Source organism: Choristoneura fumiferana, chromosome 23, assembly GCF_025370935.1.
Source record: "Choristoneura fumiferana chromosome 23, NRCan_CFum_1, whole genome shotgun sequence".
Taxonomy (NCBI): Eukaryota; Metazoa; Arthropoda; class Insecta; order Lepidoptera; family Tortricidae; genus Choristoneura; species Choristoneura fumiferana.
In genome coordinates this window covers 5,261,594-5,280,380 of record NC_133494.1, presented here as the reverse complement: position 1 = coordinate 5,280,380, position 18,787 = coordinate 5,261,594, and the positions used below count along the sequence as shown (strand labels likewise).

Genomic DNA, 18,787 nt, shown 5'->3' with positions numbered 1-18,787 from the left:
TCTTCTAAGTCATGTTTTGAACGAAGTTGACATTACAGTACAATTGATCTCTTTAAATCCCATATAAGGCCGAGTACAGACAGACTGTCTTCTTTTGACGTCATGTCTTTATTGGTCATGGGAGCTGTGACCCAACCTCGTAAGTCAAATTTCGCCTCCAACATTAGTCTTTCGCCTCTTCTATGAAGATTTGTGCTCTTGCTCACTCTCTAGGCTTGTGACGCAGTTATCAACATAGAAAGAGTTCTTGAGACGCTCAGCCGTGTCCTATATTTTTCGGTTGTACTTTTCCAATTGGTAATTTATAGTCGCACCCAAAAGAAATGGACTAGACGTTACGCCGAATACCACACGACGATGGCGGTAGGTTATCAAGTCTTTCCTTTCATATTCTTCCACCAGAAAAGACAGATAGTCGTCTGTCTTCATCATTCAGTGATATCTGAAGAAAGGCTTTCTTAATGTCGGACGTTATCCCAACGCATATTTTTCTAAATTGATCAGTAGTTTCGGAATGAGTTCAAGACAATTTATGCCCTTTTCTAGGAACGAGTTGAGAGAATTCCCATTACGATCTCGAGCAGACGCGTCAAAAACTGGACGAACTCTCGTGGTCAGGCTGGAGCTGCTTTATGACAGCGTGATGGACAGGTAGTGTTTTGGTCTCGCTGTGATGTCCACAACACGAAACCAAACTTAAAAGTATTTTTATAAGTAACACTGAAAATCACTAAAAACTCCGTAGTATTAGTTTACTTGACAGCTAACGTACCACAAAGCCTCCGGCGCATAAGATGGTGGATGGCAGCCAGAAACGTCACTTGCTCGTAATGGCAAACCATTGGCGAGTATAGAATAAATAAATGCCATGCCGTCTTTGTTTTTAGATGCCGACACACTTAGAAAGAAAGAGATGATACGTGTTTTTTTTAATTTTATATCAATTTTACACATATTTACATAACAAAATGTATCTATAGTAGAATAGGGCCACTCCATGTGTTTACTCACTCTGTGGTACATAAGCACGGATATCAGGCCTTGCATTATTTGAGTGTGCATTAACAATTCGTACATTATCTACACCCAAACAAACTGTAATTAGCTTTTTCTAATAACCATTCCATATTAGCTGCTTTCCTAGATATAAAAGGTGCATATGATAATGTAAATATTTCAATTTTGAAAAAAAAGTTGATTCAGCTGAATGTTCCAACCTTATTGATTAATTTTATTATCAACATGCTATGTGAACGATTTGTTAAGTTTTGTATAGATCCAAGCACAAATAAATACGTAGCCAGAACAATTTGGAAAGGTCTGCCTCAAGGTTCTGTTTTGAGCCTCTTTTTATATAACATATACACGTAATGATTTAGAACCATTAGTGAACAGGCATGTTAATACTGCAATATGCGGATGATCTTCTTTTTTGTGGTCTGGACGATCTATAGACGACATGAGTGGGTCGTTATGTACGGCATTAGATGACTTTAACATTTGGTTGGGAGAAAACGGTCTGGAACTATCAGTATCCAAAAGCACTGTAGTTCTATTTTCTCGTAAACGAACTCCTCCTACTGTTAATATTGTGTATAATGATTTATTACTACCTGTAAAAGATGAGGTAAAATTTCTAGGAGATACTAGACGCAAAATTAACTGGCCTCTCTCATTCTGAATATATCGCACAGAGATGCGAAAAAATTTAAACATCCTTAGATGTCTCTCAGGAGTATGGTGGGGTGCCCATCCCTTCACGATGAGGCTTTTATATAACGCAATAATACGAAGTGTATATAGATTATGGAACATTTCTTATTGCATCCTAGTTATGTCAAGTCATTAAAAAAAATAGATAACATTCAGGCAAAAGCTTAAGACTCATAACTGGTGCAATGAAATCCAGTCCCATAAACTGTTTGCAGGTTGAATGTAGCGAACCACCATTTAGTTTAAGACAGCAATATTTAAGTGATAGGTTCTTCTCCGAAGTCTTCAGTTAAAATACCATCCTCCTATACCGTAAAATTTGTAGTCTATCTCAGAAAGTAGATTCTTCTCCTACTGGAAAATATAAAGACGCACATGTCTTGTTAAAAGTTTTAAAAGATACAACAAACATCATAGCACCTACTCATCGAAGCCATTTGCTGCCTTTGTATCATATAGCTATAATTCACTTCTTACAACTCCACAAGTAGAATATAAGTTGGATATTCATAAAAATAAATTTTATCAAAATGTAAAATTTTAATAGTTAGTCAATGAAAAATGGGACAATTGGCATTATATTTTCACCGATGCTTCTAAACATTCAAATACAACTTGTGTCGGTGTAGGAGTTTACCATCCACAAAATAAAATTATACAAAAAATTAAACTACCTCCAGAATCTTCTGTATACACAGGAGAATGTTACGGTCTCTTAAAAGCAGTCGAATATATTCTTTTATCAAAGTTGCAAAACACTGTAATTTTTGTGATTCCCTTAGTTCTTTACAGTCTTTAGAAAAGTTTCCGTTTAAATCTCACAAGCAGTCCCAGATTGTTTTCAACATTAGAGATCGATTATTTAAATGTGTAAAAGTAAAGTCTTTGGATTCCTAGTCACGTTGGAATTTTAGGAAATGAGAGAGCTGACCAATTGGCAAACGAGGCTATTGTTGATGGAGATACGTTTCCATATGTCAATTTCTGTCACGATCTGGCTAATCTACCCAAATCATTTTTATATGAAGAATGGAATAGACTCTGGATTGATAGTTCATCTAAAGGGAAATATTATCGCCTTGTTCAAGAGTCTCTACCACATAAGCCTTGGTTCCACAAAACTATTTTAAGCAAAAGGACCACTTCTGTTCTCTGCAGGATACGTTTGGGTCATGTGTGTACTCCAGCGCACTTACACAAGTTTAAAATAGTTGATAGCCCTACATGCTCCTGTGGAGAATATGGAGACCTGAATCACATCTTTTTCTCATGCTCGCTTACGACCACTCTGATCTTTTCTCTCAACTCCAATCAATTCCAATTCCCTTTCCCACCTCCATTATTTGTTTATTGTATCTTAATACCAGTGATATATATACCATACTAGCATCATTCATAGAAAAAAATGATATCAAATTATAATTTTATTTCGTATATATACTCCTACACGTTAACTCCAATCCTTTCTGATCCTAAATTTTTTCCGTAATCCTACTACCGTCTTATCATATTATATCAACTGTTTCCCTAACTTTGTCATTGGCTAATGTTCTCGTAGCCATAAAAAAAAAAAAAAAAAAAAAAAAAAACTGTAAAATTATATCTTTGATTGATTTGATAAAATAATAACATACATATTGAACAATCATTTAAGATGTCTTTACACATTTCCAATGTTTCATTTCAATCAGTTTTGAGCTGCAAATAAGATTGAATAAGTGATAAGTGACACCGTTTTTTAACAGAGCTTAGACAGTTCCTGTCAGAAGACAGAACTTCACACAGCTGACATACCACTTATGTTGCATAATCAAATTTTTGTTATTGAGACAGATAAATCAATCGTCTTGTTAACGGCGAAAACAAATTCGCCGGTTATCAGAAACTGAACATTCTATTCTACAGTATATTGCTCCCAACCGCAGCCATGTTCGGAACACGTAGCGTCGGGAACTTGATGTAATTTTTTTTTAGTATATGTGTTGAACCGGAGTTTTTTTTAGTTTTGATTGATTATGGTTTTTCCAGTCGTGTAGCGGGTGCTTGCCGCCAGAAGCATTCGCTGCCTGATCTACCGTATGAGTACAGCGCTTTGGAGCCGGTCATCAGCCGGGAGATTATGAGCCTGCACCACAGTAAGCACCATGCAACCTATGTGGCCAACCTGAACGCAGCTGAAGAGAAACTTGCGGCAGCTCAAGCTAAAGGTAAATATCATTATTTCATCATAATTATTTAAGGCTATGTTAACATGTTCTATTTTTAAACTAAACAACATCATCTCATCAGTCCTCTTTGATATTATGGAATCTTATTTGCGTGTCTGACTTGTTCCATTTTTAAATTAACTTCAGTATCAGTGAGTGATATAGGTTGGACTGTAGCAAAGGGGGCACAGATTTTTTTTTACCAAAATGAAGTCATAATGACACATTTTAAATGATGTCATTGAATAGAAAACATTTAAATAAGCATATTTTACTTGAACAACTTTTATTTGTAATCAAAAATGGCCGAGATAAAGGGACCTAAAGTATTGAATTTTTTGCAAGGTTGTTTTTTTTGTCAAAATGAAGTCATGATGACATATATTTTAAATGATGTGTATAGAATACGTTAAAAATAAAAACCTAATATTTTTTTTCTCTGTAAACAAAAAAATGGCAGGGATATAGGGACCCCAGTTTGAAATTTAGGTAGGTACAACGAGCAAAGCAAGGAGTGGTTAGTATGAATTGTAACCACAACGCACAAGCCGAGCGAGCGAAGCTAGCATGCCACGGTAGCGGCCAGCGGAGTGCCAGAACCGAATTAAGCTGTCATGCTCATTTTAACATACTCTAATTATATCAATCATTTATTATACTAACATAAAAAAAAAATTGTTTCAAATAGAAGTCGGCTCCATTGTAATTTAGTTTGAAAATTTTATCCAAAAATTCGCTTTTTTTATTTCTCTTTTTATTCCTATGTTTTAACGCGTTCTAAGCAATAAAAAAATATGTATATATATTTGTGCCCCGTTTGGTATAGTCTGACTGTGATTTATTAGACAGAACTAAAAATATAAGAGGAATAGAAATGTCTTGTGAGCTAGAAAAAACACAAATGTGTGCGACCACATAGGTTGGCTAAAAAGCCATTATGTACACTATGTTTTTTTTTATTTCCGTTAAGTTCCACTGGCAGCTCGATTCATTGATAAAAACTAGCTGCTAATTAACTTTTTTGGAAATCAAAAAGTTTTTTTTTTCGTACACCAATCATATGATAATAACTTGTCATTCATTGGTAAAGTTCAAAGTGCAAATGAGCAAGTGGGTCTCCTGATGGTAAGAGAAATTCAACCATTCAACCATTAGCATGATTTTCACATTTTACAGGAGATATTTATTTAGATTACAAGAGCATATTTTTTCATGTCTAGGCACCAGCAGAGGATCGTGGGTTCAAACCCCGGCTCGCACCTCTGAGTTTTTTTAAATTCATGTGGGGAATTACATTTGAAATTTACCACAAGCTTTACGGTGAAGGAAAACATCGTGGAGAAACCTGCACAAACCTGCGAAGCAATTCAATGGTGTGTGTGAAGTTCCCAATCCGCACTGGGCCCGCGTGGGAACTACTGCCCAAGCCCTCGCATTCTGAGGGGAGGCCTGTGCCCTGCAGTGGGACGTATATAGGCTGGGATGATGATGATGATGAGGCACCAGTCGGAACTAGGAAGACAATTCTTCTGAAGATTTGTCTTTAGTTTTTTTTTTATTATTTCACAAAATTAAAATATTAATTACAATACGGTATTTGACAACTCCTGATTTTGCCATATCTTAATATTATTATGAAAATATAGATATACAGATAGCGTTTTACAGCCTTATTCATAAAAAATCCTTAATTGAGGTTTGATCAGTCTGTTACTTAGCAGACTGATTAAGCTTAATAGACGGTTGTCAAGAAGTATGATTCATAAACACTTGCTAGCAGTCTGCTAGTTGTTGAGCTGCTGATAGACGGATTAGACGCGTTATGTTGGCCACCTTGACAAATCAAAGACAACAAACGGCCTAATCGATAATTAAAAAAAAAATTGACAGCAGTGACAGCAAATTACCAGGAAAAAAAAATAAAAAGCGAGATGTTTGTTTTCCCGCCATTTCCGATCCGCATGTTTATGTTGTGCAAAAAGCCATAATTATGTTAATCATCCTTATTTTTATTTCATATTTATTGTTAATTTATTGTTGCTAATTTAGAGGATTTTTAAATACAAATTCCTGAAAATAAATTTTCCTGTTTTTTTTTTAATCTGCGTAGCCCTGCCTTCACTATAAATATCTTCGGTACCTATGGTTTTTTTGCTCTAGTCAAAGTCAGCTGTTCAAACTTGTGGCGGCCATTTTGTCACTTAGCAGAGAGATAAAGGAGGGTCTACGGTCCTCTAACTTTAGCAGAGCCTTGATCGACTGATTAGCGCTAACAGACGTTTATGAATCATGTTTTTTAGCATCGGGCCTTCAAGGAGCCTTCAAGGAGGCTCTAACTTTTTATGAATAAGGCTGTTAGTGTTTAGTGTTTAAATCGGTTGAAAATTTGATTTATAGTGGTTTTTTGAAAAATCTATATATATACCTGTCCCTTTCTCAAACGATTTTCTCTATGCAGCAAGTATGGCGGTACTGGCGTGTGACGTCACATGCCAGTATGTCTTTTTCTGGCTAATCTTGAATGTCAAACCTGCATAACTTTGTTATTTGTAAAGGTAGCTTAAAAATTGTTTTTCTATTCGATAACAGGCATTGTGTAGTTTTAATTTATAAAACATACAAAATAGTCAAATACCGTATTGTTTTTCTTTTTCAAAAAATATTTGGGTATTGATATCTAATCCTGTCTGGTATATATTAGTGGTTTTCTGGTGGTTTTAGGGATTGCCAAAATTAGTGGTTTCTGGTGGGTTAGGATACCTCAATTAGTGGATTCGTAAAAATAAAGTTGGCAACACTGGTTATGAGCTATAAAAAAATACATAAATATACTTTAGAAAGTTTGACTGTGCATAATTGATTTTTTAATACTTGTCAGGCAACTTCTTGGAGAAATTAACTTCATTTGACCTGTTGAATGTCCCCTTAAAGTTAACGGAAATCAAAAATAACATGTTGTGTACTTATTTTCTCAGCTAGGTCTCTAATGAAGTTTATTGCTCAAAAAATGGGTTATTACAGAGATGGTGATTCCTCAAGGATTCAATTTCGTTGGTGAGTACCATAAATCTACTAAAACCAATGAAAACATGAAAACACAGTGAGCCGAAAAATGCACATATTGTTTGTGATAGGAAATACACCAGATACCATTTTTATTCCTCTTAATAATAGTTCTGTGGCTCTACTTATGCACCTAACATGCGGTGACACTATTAACCGGCCAGGATAATACCGACATGGAAATACCGACCCGATTTTTCGTGTACACGCCCATACAAACTTATGTCAAACTGGCCCTATACTATGAAGTGCATAATTCGAACTTCGTCCCTTGCCGTCCCTCTGACGCTTATGTTTTTTTTTTATGCTTTTCATAGGCATTGGAGTTTTCATCGCACGGTAAGACGTTAGCGAGCCATGGAGTCGGCATTAGCAATAAAATAAAACTCGTATTCTTACTCATACTCAGTCATTTCTTCAAGTAGTGGTTTTAATTTTATAATCAAGGACAAAAATAATACGAGTAAGTATATCCAATACAAAGTTGTATGAAAAATTTATAAGTGATGCGGTAGTTTTGCTCGTGAGTCACGATCCTATAATGTTGTCTTATCGTAGTCCTTTTCATACTCAACTGGGTTGGAAAGGGTTATTTATAATTGGAATCACATTGCTCACGATTTTTTTATCACGATCGCTATAAAACCATTTTAGGACAAATGAGTGAATATGACTATGAATAGGAGTTGGATTTTAATAAAAAAAAAAAAAAAAAATTAAGCTGTTTATTTCAAGCAAAAGAACAAAAAAAGCATTTTACAATAATTAAAGAGTCCTTAATCCTAATTTTAAGGATTTTGCATGGCCTCGATTAGCGAAAGACTGAGTTGCTCACGCGTAATTAGTCTAAGTATACATGCGAGTAGATATTTAATTTCTTATATAATATAATTCATTATTTTTCATGCATGCAGTTTTTGCTTTATCTTACATATAACCTAAGTCTATTGCTAATGCCGACTCCATGGGTCGCTAACGTCTTACCGTGCGATGAAAACTCCGATGCCTAGTTCAATACGAGAGTGAGAGGGATGATACGATACGAACTTCGAATTTCGTAGTAGCCCCCCTGACATGAGTTTCTTGGGACGTGTACACGAAATATCGAGTCGGTATTTCCATGTCGGTATTATCTGAACCAGTAAATAGTCAACTCTAAAATGTACTATTTTTAACCCCAGACGCCAAAAGAGGGGTGTTATAAGTTTGAGAAAATTGATTGTAAGACCTTATTTAGTTAGGTGGCTCAACCCCAAAAAAATAGTAATGACAGGAGTAAATTTATGTGTATTTACATTGAAATGTAACATCCGACAGCAGCTGATACGGACACAGTACTGAGTCTACTCAGTTCTGTGAAGTTTAATGGAGGAGGGCATGTGAACCATTCCATCCTGTGGCAAAACTTAACTCCTTGCAAGACTGAACCATCCTGTTGCTTTGTGAAGGCTGTTGAGCAGTAATTTTTTTTCTTTTCAGCTTTTTTTTTTAATGTAGAAAGAAGATAATAATAGTTATGTCATATTTAATGCAAATACGCACTATGCGGTTAGCCGCGCGGTTTTAGCGCGCCCTCCCTTTTCAACGTATCGCTTCAGAAAGAGACGGCGCGCTAATATCGCATAGTGCATATGTAAGTATTGTTAGTAGGTACAGTCACCAATATCTGACACAACAAGCGTGCATAAATATCTGATACGACTCTATTCTAGGGCCGGACCGGAAGGACGTGTCAGATATTTTTGCACGCTCCGATGTGGCAAATATTAAATGCTGGCATGGCCTACCAACCCCTACAAGCTATATTTAATACTAAAAAACAGCAATAGATGGCACTACCATTAACATTTGTAAATTATAAAATGTGAATAAGCCGAATTAAGTAGAAATATTGAGATTAAAATAAAGACTAGCATATTTTATAAACACAACTTCACATCAACCTTAATTCAACTCCTTAATTTGAAGATAAGAAACACCATAAAAATAATAAATTGAGAATACGAAAGTATAGGCTACATGTAGCTACATTTCAGCTATGAAGCTTTCGTAGTGTTTTTCAATTGTGACGCTAGATGGCGAATAACCGGAATGCGCTTGCTGGGCTCGTCGAAACTATTTGAGAGAAACATGCCATTCTCTTCTAACGACGTAAATAAGACAGAGACATCATGCGTATCTCTAGTCGTCTAGGCTCAGTTGGTGAGCTTGTTGGTTGCTGTCAGTGTACCGTATCCTTAGTGTCTCACTAGATGGCAATACGTATCGTGTTATTTGTGTTCTCATTGGTGCCATCTATTGGAAAATCGAAGGAAAGAAAAATAGCCAGTATTAGGGTGATACCATTTGCTTGTACAAGTTGGTGTCTCTGTTATATTATCTACTTTGTGATGCTGGTGGCTGTACATGTAGATTTCATGATGTAATTTGTAAAAAAAAAACCTGTAATGTTGATTCTTCCAATACTGTTAATGGATGCTCCATAACAGAAACTACAACTGTTAAATTTGATCAGAATCAATTTTGCAGTCTCATGTGTACGAGTATTTGACATAGTATAGGCTTTTTGCAGTTGTACGATTATTGCTATAGCAGGGAATGTAACTTACTTTAAGTACCTAACCCTAAAGTTATTTAGATTAGAAGAACAATAAAAAAAATTGCCTTGTTAAACAGATATAGGCCAAAATTAAGTATTCTATTCTTGTATGTATTTTCATTATCATCATCATCTATATACATATGCTAGCAGTGGGATATGTAAATCTGTGCCTAGGCACAGACCTCCACTCAGAATGAAAGAGCTTGGGCAGTAATTCCCACGCAGGCCCAGTGTGAATTGGGAACTTGACACACACTATTTAATTTCTCTACTGTGTATGCAAGGTTTCCGTTTCACGATGTTTTCCTTTACCGTAAAGCTCGTGGTAAATTTCAAATGTACTTTCGCACACAAATTCTGAAAGAACTCTAGGCTCGAACCCATGACCCTCTGCTTAAGAGGCCATACGTCGAACCACTAGGCCACCGCGAGTTACCACGATTTTCATTATTGTCATGTTCATTTTTGACAGGTGACATCCAGACCATAATCAATCTGGCGCCAGCCCTCAAATTCAATGGAGGTGGTCACATCAACCACTCAATATTCTGGCAGAATCTCTCCGCCAGCGGCGGCAAACCTTCGGCTACACTCGCCAAAGCTATTGAACAGTAAAGCATTGACTATGTTGGCTTAAGCATGAAAAATTTCCTAACACCCACTACTTTTACTTACTTCTACTTTAAAAACTTTAATTGCTTGTGGTAAACCTTTATTGTGACTTATATCCACTGAAAACTGTGACTTGTTCACCTCAGCACCTGAAAGTTTATTCCATGTTTTGTAGCTTTGCTCTTACTCTCTTTTAATTCATGTTTTGGCTAACGAGACAAAAAGATAAACCCATTTTAACCTTGATGTGTCATCCTAATCTGTGTATTATTTAACCTTCAACATTTTTTAAGTTTTTATAACACTTTCACCTCATTAAAACTGATTAAGAAATTTGTTTATGTTTTTGTTGGGATTGCGGTTTTAATTAGATAAGCTGTCTGGAATATTTTTGCCTATTCATAGCTATTATTAATTTATTTCTCAAACAATTAGCTTTTGTTTTAGATGTTTTTAAGTGTTCATAGTAATAGTGTTCATAATATATATATATATATATATATATAATATATATATATATATAATATTACTATCGTATTTTTTTATTTGTTATTATTAGTCCAGTTTTCATTGAGTAATTGTTATTTGGTCAATGAAAATCACTAATCATTGTTAAATTTGTTCAGGCATGGGCATCAAGCATGCCCTCTACTGCTTTAAGTTATATGTAATAAATCCAATTTCCTTCGAAAAAAAAAAGCAAATTTCGCTGGGTCAGCAACTTTTCCGTTTCAAACATTCGCCCTAGGGGCCTCCGCTCCTTCGTTGCCCCATGACCTCCAGAACTCTAAATCTAGGCCTGTATCTGACGGCCTCTAGGAAGCAATGCATACAGGGATAAAGGCAACCAAGCCTCTTGTGCTAGTCACGATGCTTTTGTGGGTCCACTTTCATTTAAATCTCGCAAGCTCTGACTTTTTTACCATACATAGTTCTACAGACCGAGCCAAGTATTCTGAGTCTTGTGATTTGGAAATTATCCCAACAAATTTAAAGTTTAATTGAAAAAAAAAATATTTAAAGGTACTCCACATAGTACACGCGGCAGTTATTCTTACAATTGATTAGTACTTTATGAAGTACGCGAGGTCTTACGAGGTTAAGGTTAAATTATTTCCAGATTCGATTATTGATCGATTATTGACGGCAATGTACCTCAACCAACTCGAACGATATTTTTTGCACCGGCTAAATGAATCTCACTTTTTATCTGGCCCTTAGCTTACTCTGTCACTGCTCGTTCCAGGGATTTCGGTTCACTGGACAACATGAAAAACCAACTGGCGGCGGCGTCGGTGGCCGTGCAGGGCTCCGGCTGGGGTTGGCTCGGCTACAACAAACAGATGAGGAAGCTTCAGATCGCTACTTGCGTCAACCAGGACCCTTTGCAGGCCACTACTGGTACATTTACGCTAGTTCTACGTGATAATCTAGGAACAACGCTGTACTAGTGATGGGTGGCGCCATCTATTGACGTATTAGAGGAGATGCAAGGAAACATTAGTGAGGACTGAGGAGACAAATTCTCATAAGTAGGGCCCTAGTCTTTAGTCTTGCCAAGAAAAGGGTTGAGTTCAATGAGTCTAGTTTTCCTTTAGCTCAATAAAAATAGGTATTCAAATTAAGTGGTTAAATTGAGCTGGCACCCTGTAGTACCTAGCGTCCCAGGTAGGCACTCCGGTCGCCCTCCTCCCCCTAAAGCTAGCACTGCTAATTTTCTCATTAGTTCTCATTTATTTTTCTCATTTGAACAAGTGGGATAAATAAATGGGAATAGGCTGCTGTTGTTATACGAGTATTCATGTGAATGCTCTAATTTATGTTTAAATGTCAATCCAATTTATAGAAAGGGTAAATAAACAAAGACGCCTCTAACCCGACCACAGACATGATGTGAAAACCTAGAACCTGTTGCAAAATAATTAATCTGTTCAGTAAATCGATTAATTTATTAATTGAATAGATCAAAGTATTTTTGTCTATTTTATTATTTACAATAATTGATTTAATTTCAAAGACTGTTTATTTAATTATAAAATCAATAAATATTTTTATTTTTAAAGTAAATAAATAATAATCGCTTATTCAATCGAGTATGTAGTACCTAATCGATTTTGATCTTTACGCTGCTAGTCTATGCTACTACAGATTAGGTAATAACGCCTCACTCGACCAATACGAACATTTTGTCCGTACAAGTTGCATTATTAATTAATAAATCGATTTATTTAATAATGAATAGATCGAAGTATTTGAGGTCCAATTTACAATGTTTTGTTTAGTTTAATTAATTCATCAACATATTATTATTTTTAAATGTCAATAAATTATAATCGAAGGTATTGATTAGTAAATGCATGTGATGTAGAAATCTCAGACAAACACGAAATTATTACAAGATTTTTTGATTCGACAGTAGGAAAGAAATGTGTTATTGATTCGATCCAGTGGGTGTTAATACAAGAATTTGGATGAAATCGATTTGTTTACACTCCATAAATTGGATTGGCATAACATACATCACAAACACGATATGTTTTTTTTATGCCTGGATTCGGCTATGTGTGAAGTTCTCAAATTTATTTCTACCTTGTTTTGTTTTTCAGGATTGATTCCCCTCTTCGGTATCGACGTTTGGGAGCACGCATACTACCTCCAATACAAAAACGTACGTGCGGATTACGTGAAAGCCATATTTGAAGTTGCTAACTGGAATGACATCTCTAGCAGATACGAAAATGCTCTGAAGTAAATAAAATATTGTACCATGTAATATAAACAGCATTTGGTTTGACTAGGCTTAGATCCGAACGCTTAATGATTTAGATGCTATACCAATGTACGTTGATTAAATCTAAGTTTAAAAATTATTTAGCTTTTTATTTTGTTCAGAACTATTCGATTCCCAGTGTAAAGGGCGGTTTAGGGCAGAAGGAATTTCCATCTCTGCTTGGTTTTATGCAAGTGCTCACAATTTAAAGAAAGATTTTATTTGTAAATATTTGCCGTCGCGCTCGCACAGATGAATTTGTAGGAATGCGACTACGAATAATAACTAATAATAAGGAAGGAATGCGGCGTCAAATATTCACGCGCGAGCGGCAGAGACAGTTAGTGGAGGCCATTGCGTGAAATTTTTCTTGTTCCGCGACCGTACTTTAGTCTCCCGAATAAAAAAAAACCTAATTCGATTTAGTTCGTCGAATAGATTATCAGAAAATATTGGCCACGTATTTTTTCTTTTGTCAATCAAACAAAAAATAATTCAATATCCGTGAGTGGGGAGCCCATGACGTCACGGCTTGCTAAACAGTGTCGCATGGCGTGGCATCACGCGGGCATTTAACTGGCTTATTTTCATATGTTTTTTGTTTAATTGGTAAAAGAAAAAATACGTTTCCAATATTATCTGATGGACTAATTATATAGATTTTTTTAACAGGAACTGGAACTGCTAAAAGAAAAGGCGTTTTTCTGTACATTACCAAAACTATATTTGTGATAGAAAATAGACGGAGTTGACTTCTTAACTGTCGAATAGCATGAATTTTTAGTAATTATTGCTGTTACTCTTTTTTTACAAATTTAGCAAACGTTTATATTCAGCAGAGACTATTTTAGGTGCTTGATATTGATAACACGTCAAAACAAAATTGTTTTGACAGTTCGATTGCTCAGGTTTAGTTAGACACGTAAAACGCCCCAATGAAAAGAGCAATTTCGTTTCGACGTTTTACATGGTTTGTGTTGTGATCGAAAATAAATAAATAAAAAGAATATTACTGTATATTCATATTTTCTGACTGAATCTTACTGTTCTGCTTGACTTTCGAGTTTCACCTGTGGAGAGGTAAGTACTAAATATCAAATATATTACGCAGTTTTAAATCAAAGAAAGTGGAGAGCGATCACTTGGAGTGTTATTGATTTTTCAGCGAACTAACCAGAAGTAGGTAGAAAGTTCAGGAGATTGTGGTTTTGAGAGCAGAGTTTAAACATTCTTTACCATATTGCGGTATAATAAAGTATATTAAATTGTAATAACCAAAGTAATTGCAACTTATGGAGTTCGAAAACGAAGGTCGACATTTCAGTATTTCGTAAAGAATAACTAGCCGTCATGCTCGGTGCATATCTAGGTTTAATTCCGTTGGCTATTAAAATAAAATGCCTATCTCATGAGCGTATTGCTTCTAATGTTACAGGCAGAAATACTTTTGGTGTGATTCATTTGCCTCAGCATAAATTATCTTCATTCATCATACACATCTGGTACACAGATTGCCGATCCAGTATAGGAAAATATTCACCATGTTTTGTCTTATCAAATTGACTTATTCTGTCGACTCAAGTGATACATGTACTGATTACTGTACCTGCATACTATGAATACAGTTTTTCAAAGAACTAGTCATTATCTATTGCTAGACCCAAACAACTAATGCTGGTAGTTTAAATTTTGGTACCTACTTTAAGAAATTCCCGTGGGAATTCCCGCATGGTTATGTTTATGTGGTATGAAGAACATTCCTGCAAACTTCCGAGTTTTTAAACTTAAGTAGTTCTTTCTTTGGGACTGTTGTGGAGAAGAAAAGTACACAAACTATTATATTCGTAAAAGTTATTCCACAATAAATTTTATAATATGCTACTAGAAGTGCTGCTTATATTTAAATTCATTCTATTAAACCAAATTTTTTTCTAGAATTAATTCCATGTGGTAAACAGTCATTATAATTGGTGCACCATGCATTCACCTAATAATTTTAAACCAAACCTACCTCAAAATGCAAATTGCATTATGCACAACTATAATAACAGGGTGGCAATCCCAGTAGGTAGTGGGAAAGTGTGGGTATAGAGATAGGTCATGTTTTGTAATAGGGTGACCAAGTTTTCATAGGACTAACAGGGAGTTATTCAAAATTGTATGATAATTTTCAACTAAAATAGTTATAACTTTGCATAACAAAGTAAAAGTTATTTAGATAAAAAGGTATTTTGCCCATGTAAGCTAATATAAACCCTGATAATGTGATTATATAGGTAGAGGTAGTGCCACCAGAGTTGAGGTCAAGCACACAAGAACATGTCATGTAATGAAAACAGGATTTTGACATTAACTCATTCATTCTCCTTTTAAATACAGAAGAGAAGAAGAGTTCTTTACGTAACTGTGGGTGTAATCATTCACTTCAAGTCTCATGGCACTACCTACCTATAGGTATTAAAAAAGCGTATTTATCATTTTTATTAAGAGTATTAACAGCTATTTCTTATATTTACCTCGAACTCTTCTTAATAAAGCATGTATTTTTTTTTCCTAAACACGCAACAAAAATCATATTTTGTTATATTATCATTTGTTGTGGTCTAGATAGTTATAGTGAATATTAAGTCAGTAGCTCTAAAACTTCAAAATAACATTAGGAAGGAAAATAATTACTAAGGGGAAAAATTTTGTATTGTTGGCAAAACAGAGGCCGTATTGCCTAACGTTCTGACGCTCGCAATCGCAATCACATGATGTTTTTTTTCACTTGTGCTGATAAAAAATAGACTTGGGTAAATTTTACCTTAAAACTTTATTTATTACGTATCAGTACACCAAGTAGTCAGTAGTTTAAATTTAGACTGATTTAAAACCTAGTCAATTTAAAGTTATTTTATTTAATACTAGAGTTTACGCCCGGCTTCGCATGCGTAAACTTCGATCTGGCACAACGGAAATTCCGGGATTTTTTTAAATTCCCCTGGGAATTCCCAAAATTTATATTGCGGTCTTCACTGAGGATGAGTTAAAACAACTGTCCAATATTTCAGGACTCAGGGTTGAAATTTCAAAATTTTATCCCTATCCCATGGGAGTATCGGGATAAAAAGTAGCCTATGTGTTATTCCAGATGTCCAGCTATCTACATACCAAATTTCATACAAATCCGTTCAGCAGTTTTAGCGTGAAAGAGTAACAAACACACACACACACACACACACACACACACACACACAACTTTCGCATTTATAATATAAGTAGGATGCATATAATGCGCTACTTATGGCTTATATAGTACGCTATGTATGGCTTGAGTAGTGTAGGTAGTTGATTGAAATATGAAATTCAAGATTATGCATATTCGAGAGCGCTAGACTCGATTGTAAATAACATTGGCGATCTTCTTTGTCATAGCCATTTCAATTGACAAATCTCATTGGCAGTTAAAAGAAAAGGTTTAGTCATACTCAGTAGGTATCTTAGAAATCGCTTTGTCCCTGTCTGTGTTAACAGTGTGGGCATCGCTACCGATGGGTTATCGCGTCGGGCGCCGCACGCCACCGCGCGGTGAATGCACTCGCTGGGGGATCCATAAACTATTTTGGTTCACGGGTTACCGTGTCTTAGTCCTTAGACTGCATTGCAGAGGTCATTTAACACGAGAACAACAAGGCGCCGGAGCCTGAGATTTTTTCAGGTGAGACAAGGGTGAGTTAGGTCTTCCGAAGCAAAGTCTTGCAGTTAATTTTCAAGCTAAGCTTTGCCCTGTAAAAAAATGAAACTACCCGGTATGAATCGAGTAATTAAGCTAGAAACACAGTGACAGCCGAGGCGGAGCGGTGCGGCACGGTGCGGAGGCGGTACCGCTTGTACTCGTAATATTCGAGCTAACATGAAAGAGGCCACACAGAATACCGCACGGGAAATAAGCGTGGCGCGGTATTCTGTGTGGCCTCTTTCACGTTAGCTCGAATATTACCACCGGTATCGCCTCCGTGTCGCGCTGCACCGCTCCGCCTCCGCCGTCAGTGTCTAGCTTTACGGCGCGATACAAGGTAAGTTCGTCCTAGAGTCCTAGGAATATCGTCCCGTTCAGATAGTACCTACCAGCAGTGTGGAGTGGACATCTCCAGCAACGGGTTATCTAGAATTTTGTATACAATCTCAGAATGGCCCGTTTCGTTTCAGAAATGTATGATGAAACTTCCAGACGAATCCCGCTGTTTGTAGAGAAATCGAATCGCATACTCGTACCAATTATGTTTTCTATGGAGCGTAGATATCGTTCGCTCAGTAAGCTTTAGCTCTGTTTTTATTAAACTTGGTCAGTAGATATAATAGAATATAGGCCAATCCAAAGTTGCGGGCCGAAGAAGGGTTTTTCATTTATGCAGCATCCTTTAATCCCACTCTTTCTATTTTGGCACTGACAACCTTATGTGAGGTCGTCTAGACTAATATCATTAAATATGTATTTGTCATGCTTCATTGGCAACATCGTAGCGACCGACATTATGTCGCGGCAGTTAAAAATAAAAGGGATACTTAACTTCCCCGTTGCTTAAATGTGGGCAAAATATATTTTTTAATCCCACACCTCCGCGATCAACGACCTTTATTATATCGTAAAAGCTAAGCAAAACGTTTTATGTTATTGAGGAAAGGGCGAGGGAGTGTTGACGAACTCTCAATCGAATCAGGAAATTACCCATCTCCTCGGGAGAGCGTGTGACTTTACTGATCTCTCTCTCTGCTCATTCATATCCGGGCCGTTATTCTTTTTTTTTCGGGACTGTTGCTGTTATTCTCAGACGGTTTTTGCAGCTTACCGGAGAGAGGGCGAGTTGCCAGATGAGCCGCTCAGCAAGTTGTAGCCATTATTCTTATTAAGCTCGTGGTCTAAGTTCCCAGAGCTGCCAGACATTATTAGGACAAAACCTGGGGTATTGTGTAGTGTTAGCAGTCTAGTATGTAATTTGAACGCCTGCATAGCATACCTGCTATGTTGGGTAGACGGCTAAACTATAGTACGATACGAGGTGAGAAAGTTGAATGAAAATAGTTTACAAATTTTATTATGACATACTCGTAGATACTCGTTGGTCCTGTGCGGTACAGTCAATGTATATATAATATTTGACGCTGTGGCTGTATATATATTTTTGCCCTTGACTGTACTTAAATTAATATTGTCAAATTATTATCGTTATTATGGCAAGATATAGAGCGAGATCTCACAAGAGAATTTGTAGCTGCTTTTTTTTACGAGTATCTATCATTACTCGTACCATCTTTCCATAATGTTATATCACAGTGGTGGGCAGTCTTTTTTCATGGAGGGTCAGAAAGATACAGAAATTTTAGAAGAGGGCCAGGACTATTTCTATTTTATACTTGCCAAATAATGAAATTATATTATGATCGCGCGTCATATAGGTAGGTACTATTCACGTCGAAGGAACGCTGCGGATTCAATCCCTTCGCGGGCCGTACTTTGCCCATCACTGTTATACCTTATGTTGCGTGTTGATTCATCTTGTTTGCTTGTATACTATATAATACTTTTTTTAAGGAAACAGGTATCCTAACCCTGCCGTCGCTTTATGTTTTTGAAATAATCATGTATGTTAGGAAGAACATATGCGATTTTCCCACTAACGTCGATAAGCCAAAGGCTACTAGAAACACAGGGAAGCTTAAAGTTCCATCTTACAGACTGGCTAAAACCAAAAAGTCGTTTCTGGGAAATTGCATACGTTTTTATAATAAAATTCCAAAATATATGAAACAAATGATATGTTACAAATGAAACGGATA

General features: G+C 36.2%; 2 protein-coding genes across 10 annotated transcripts in view; both read left to right on the top strand.

Moving 5' to 3' along the window:
* The first annotated feature begins 3,481 nt into the window (after positions 1 to 3,481).
* On the top strand, positions 3,482 to 13,067 carry Sod2 (superoxide dismutase 2). 2 transcript variants are annotated; one of them, XM_074105685.1, is made up of 6 exons: positions 3,482 to 3,672; positions 3,742 to 3,920; positions 6,942 to 6,974; positions 10,058 to 10,196; positions 11,444 to 11,598; positions 12,804 to 13,067. In XM_074105685.1, the coding sequence occupies exons 1-6, from the start codon at positions 3,641 to 3,643 to the stop codon at positions 12,947 to 12,949; spliced, it is 684 nt and encodes a 227-aa protein (XP_073961786.1). In that variant the 5' UTR covers positions 3,482 to 3,640; the 3' UTR covers positions 12,950 to 13,067. The 2 variants fall into 2 exon arrangements, with proteins under 2 accessions (XP_073961786.1, XP_073961787.1); XM_074105686.1 differs by lacking the exon at positions 6,942 to 6,974 and having other exon boundaries at positions 3,485 to 3,672.
* Positions 13,068 to 13,903: 836 nt separating this feature from the next.
* The window catches only part of unc-104 (kinesin family member unc-104), a 100,680-nt gene continuing 95,796 nt past the window's right edge, over positions 13,904 to 18,787 (top strand). For all 8 annotated transcript variants that reach the window (XM_074106064.1, XM_074106068.1, XM_074106063.1 and 5 more), the window contains exon 1: positions 13,904 to 14,047. The gene's annotated coding sequence lies outside the window, so the exon portion shown is untranslated. The remainder of the gene's footprint in view (positions 14,048 to 18,787) is intronic.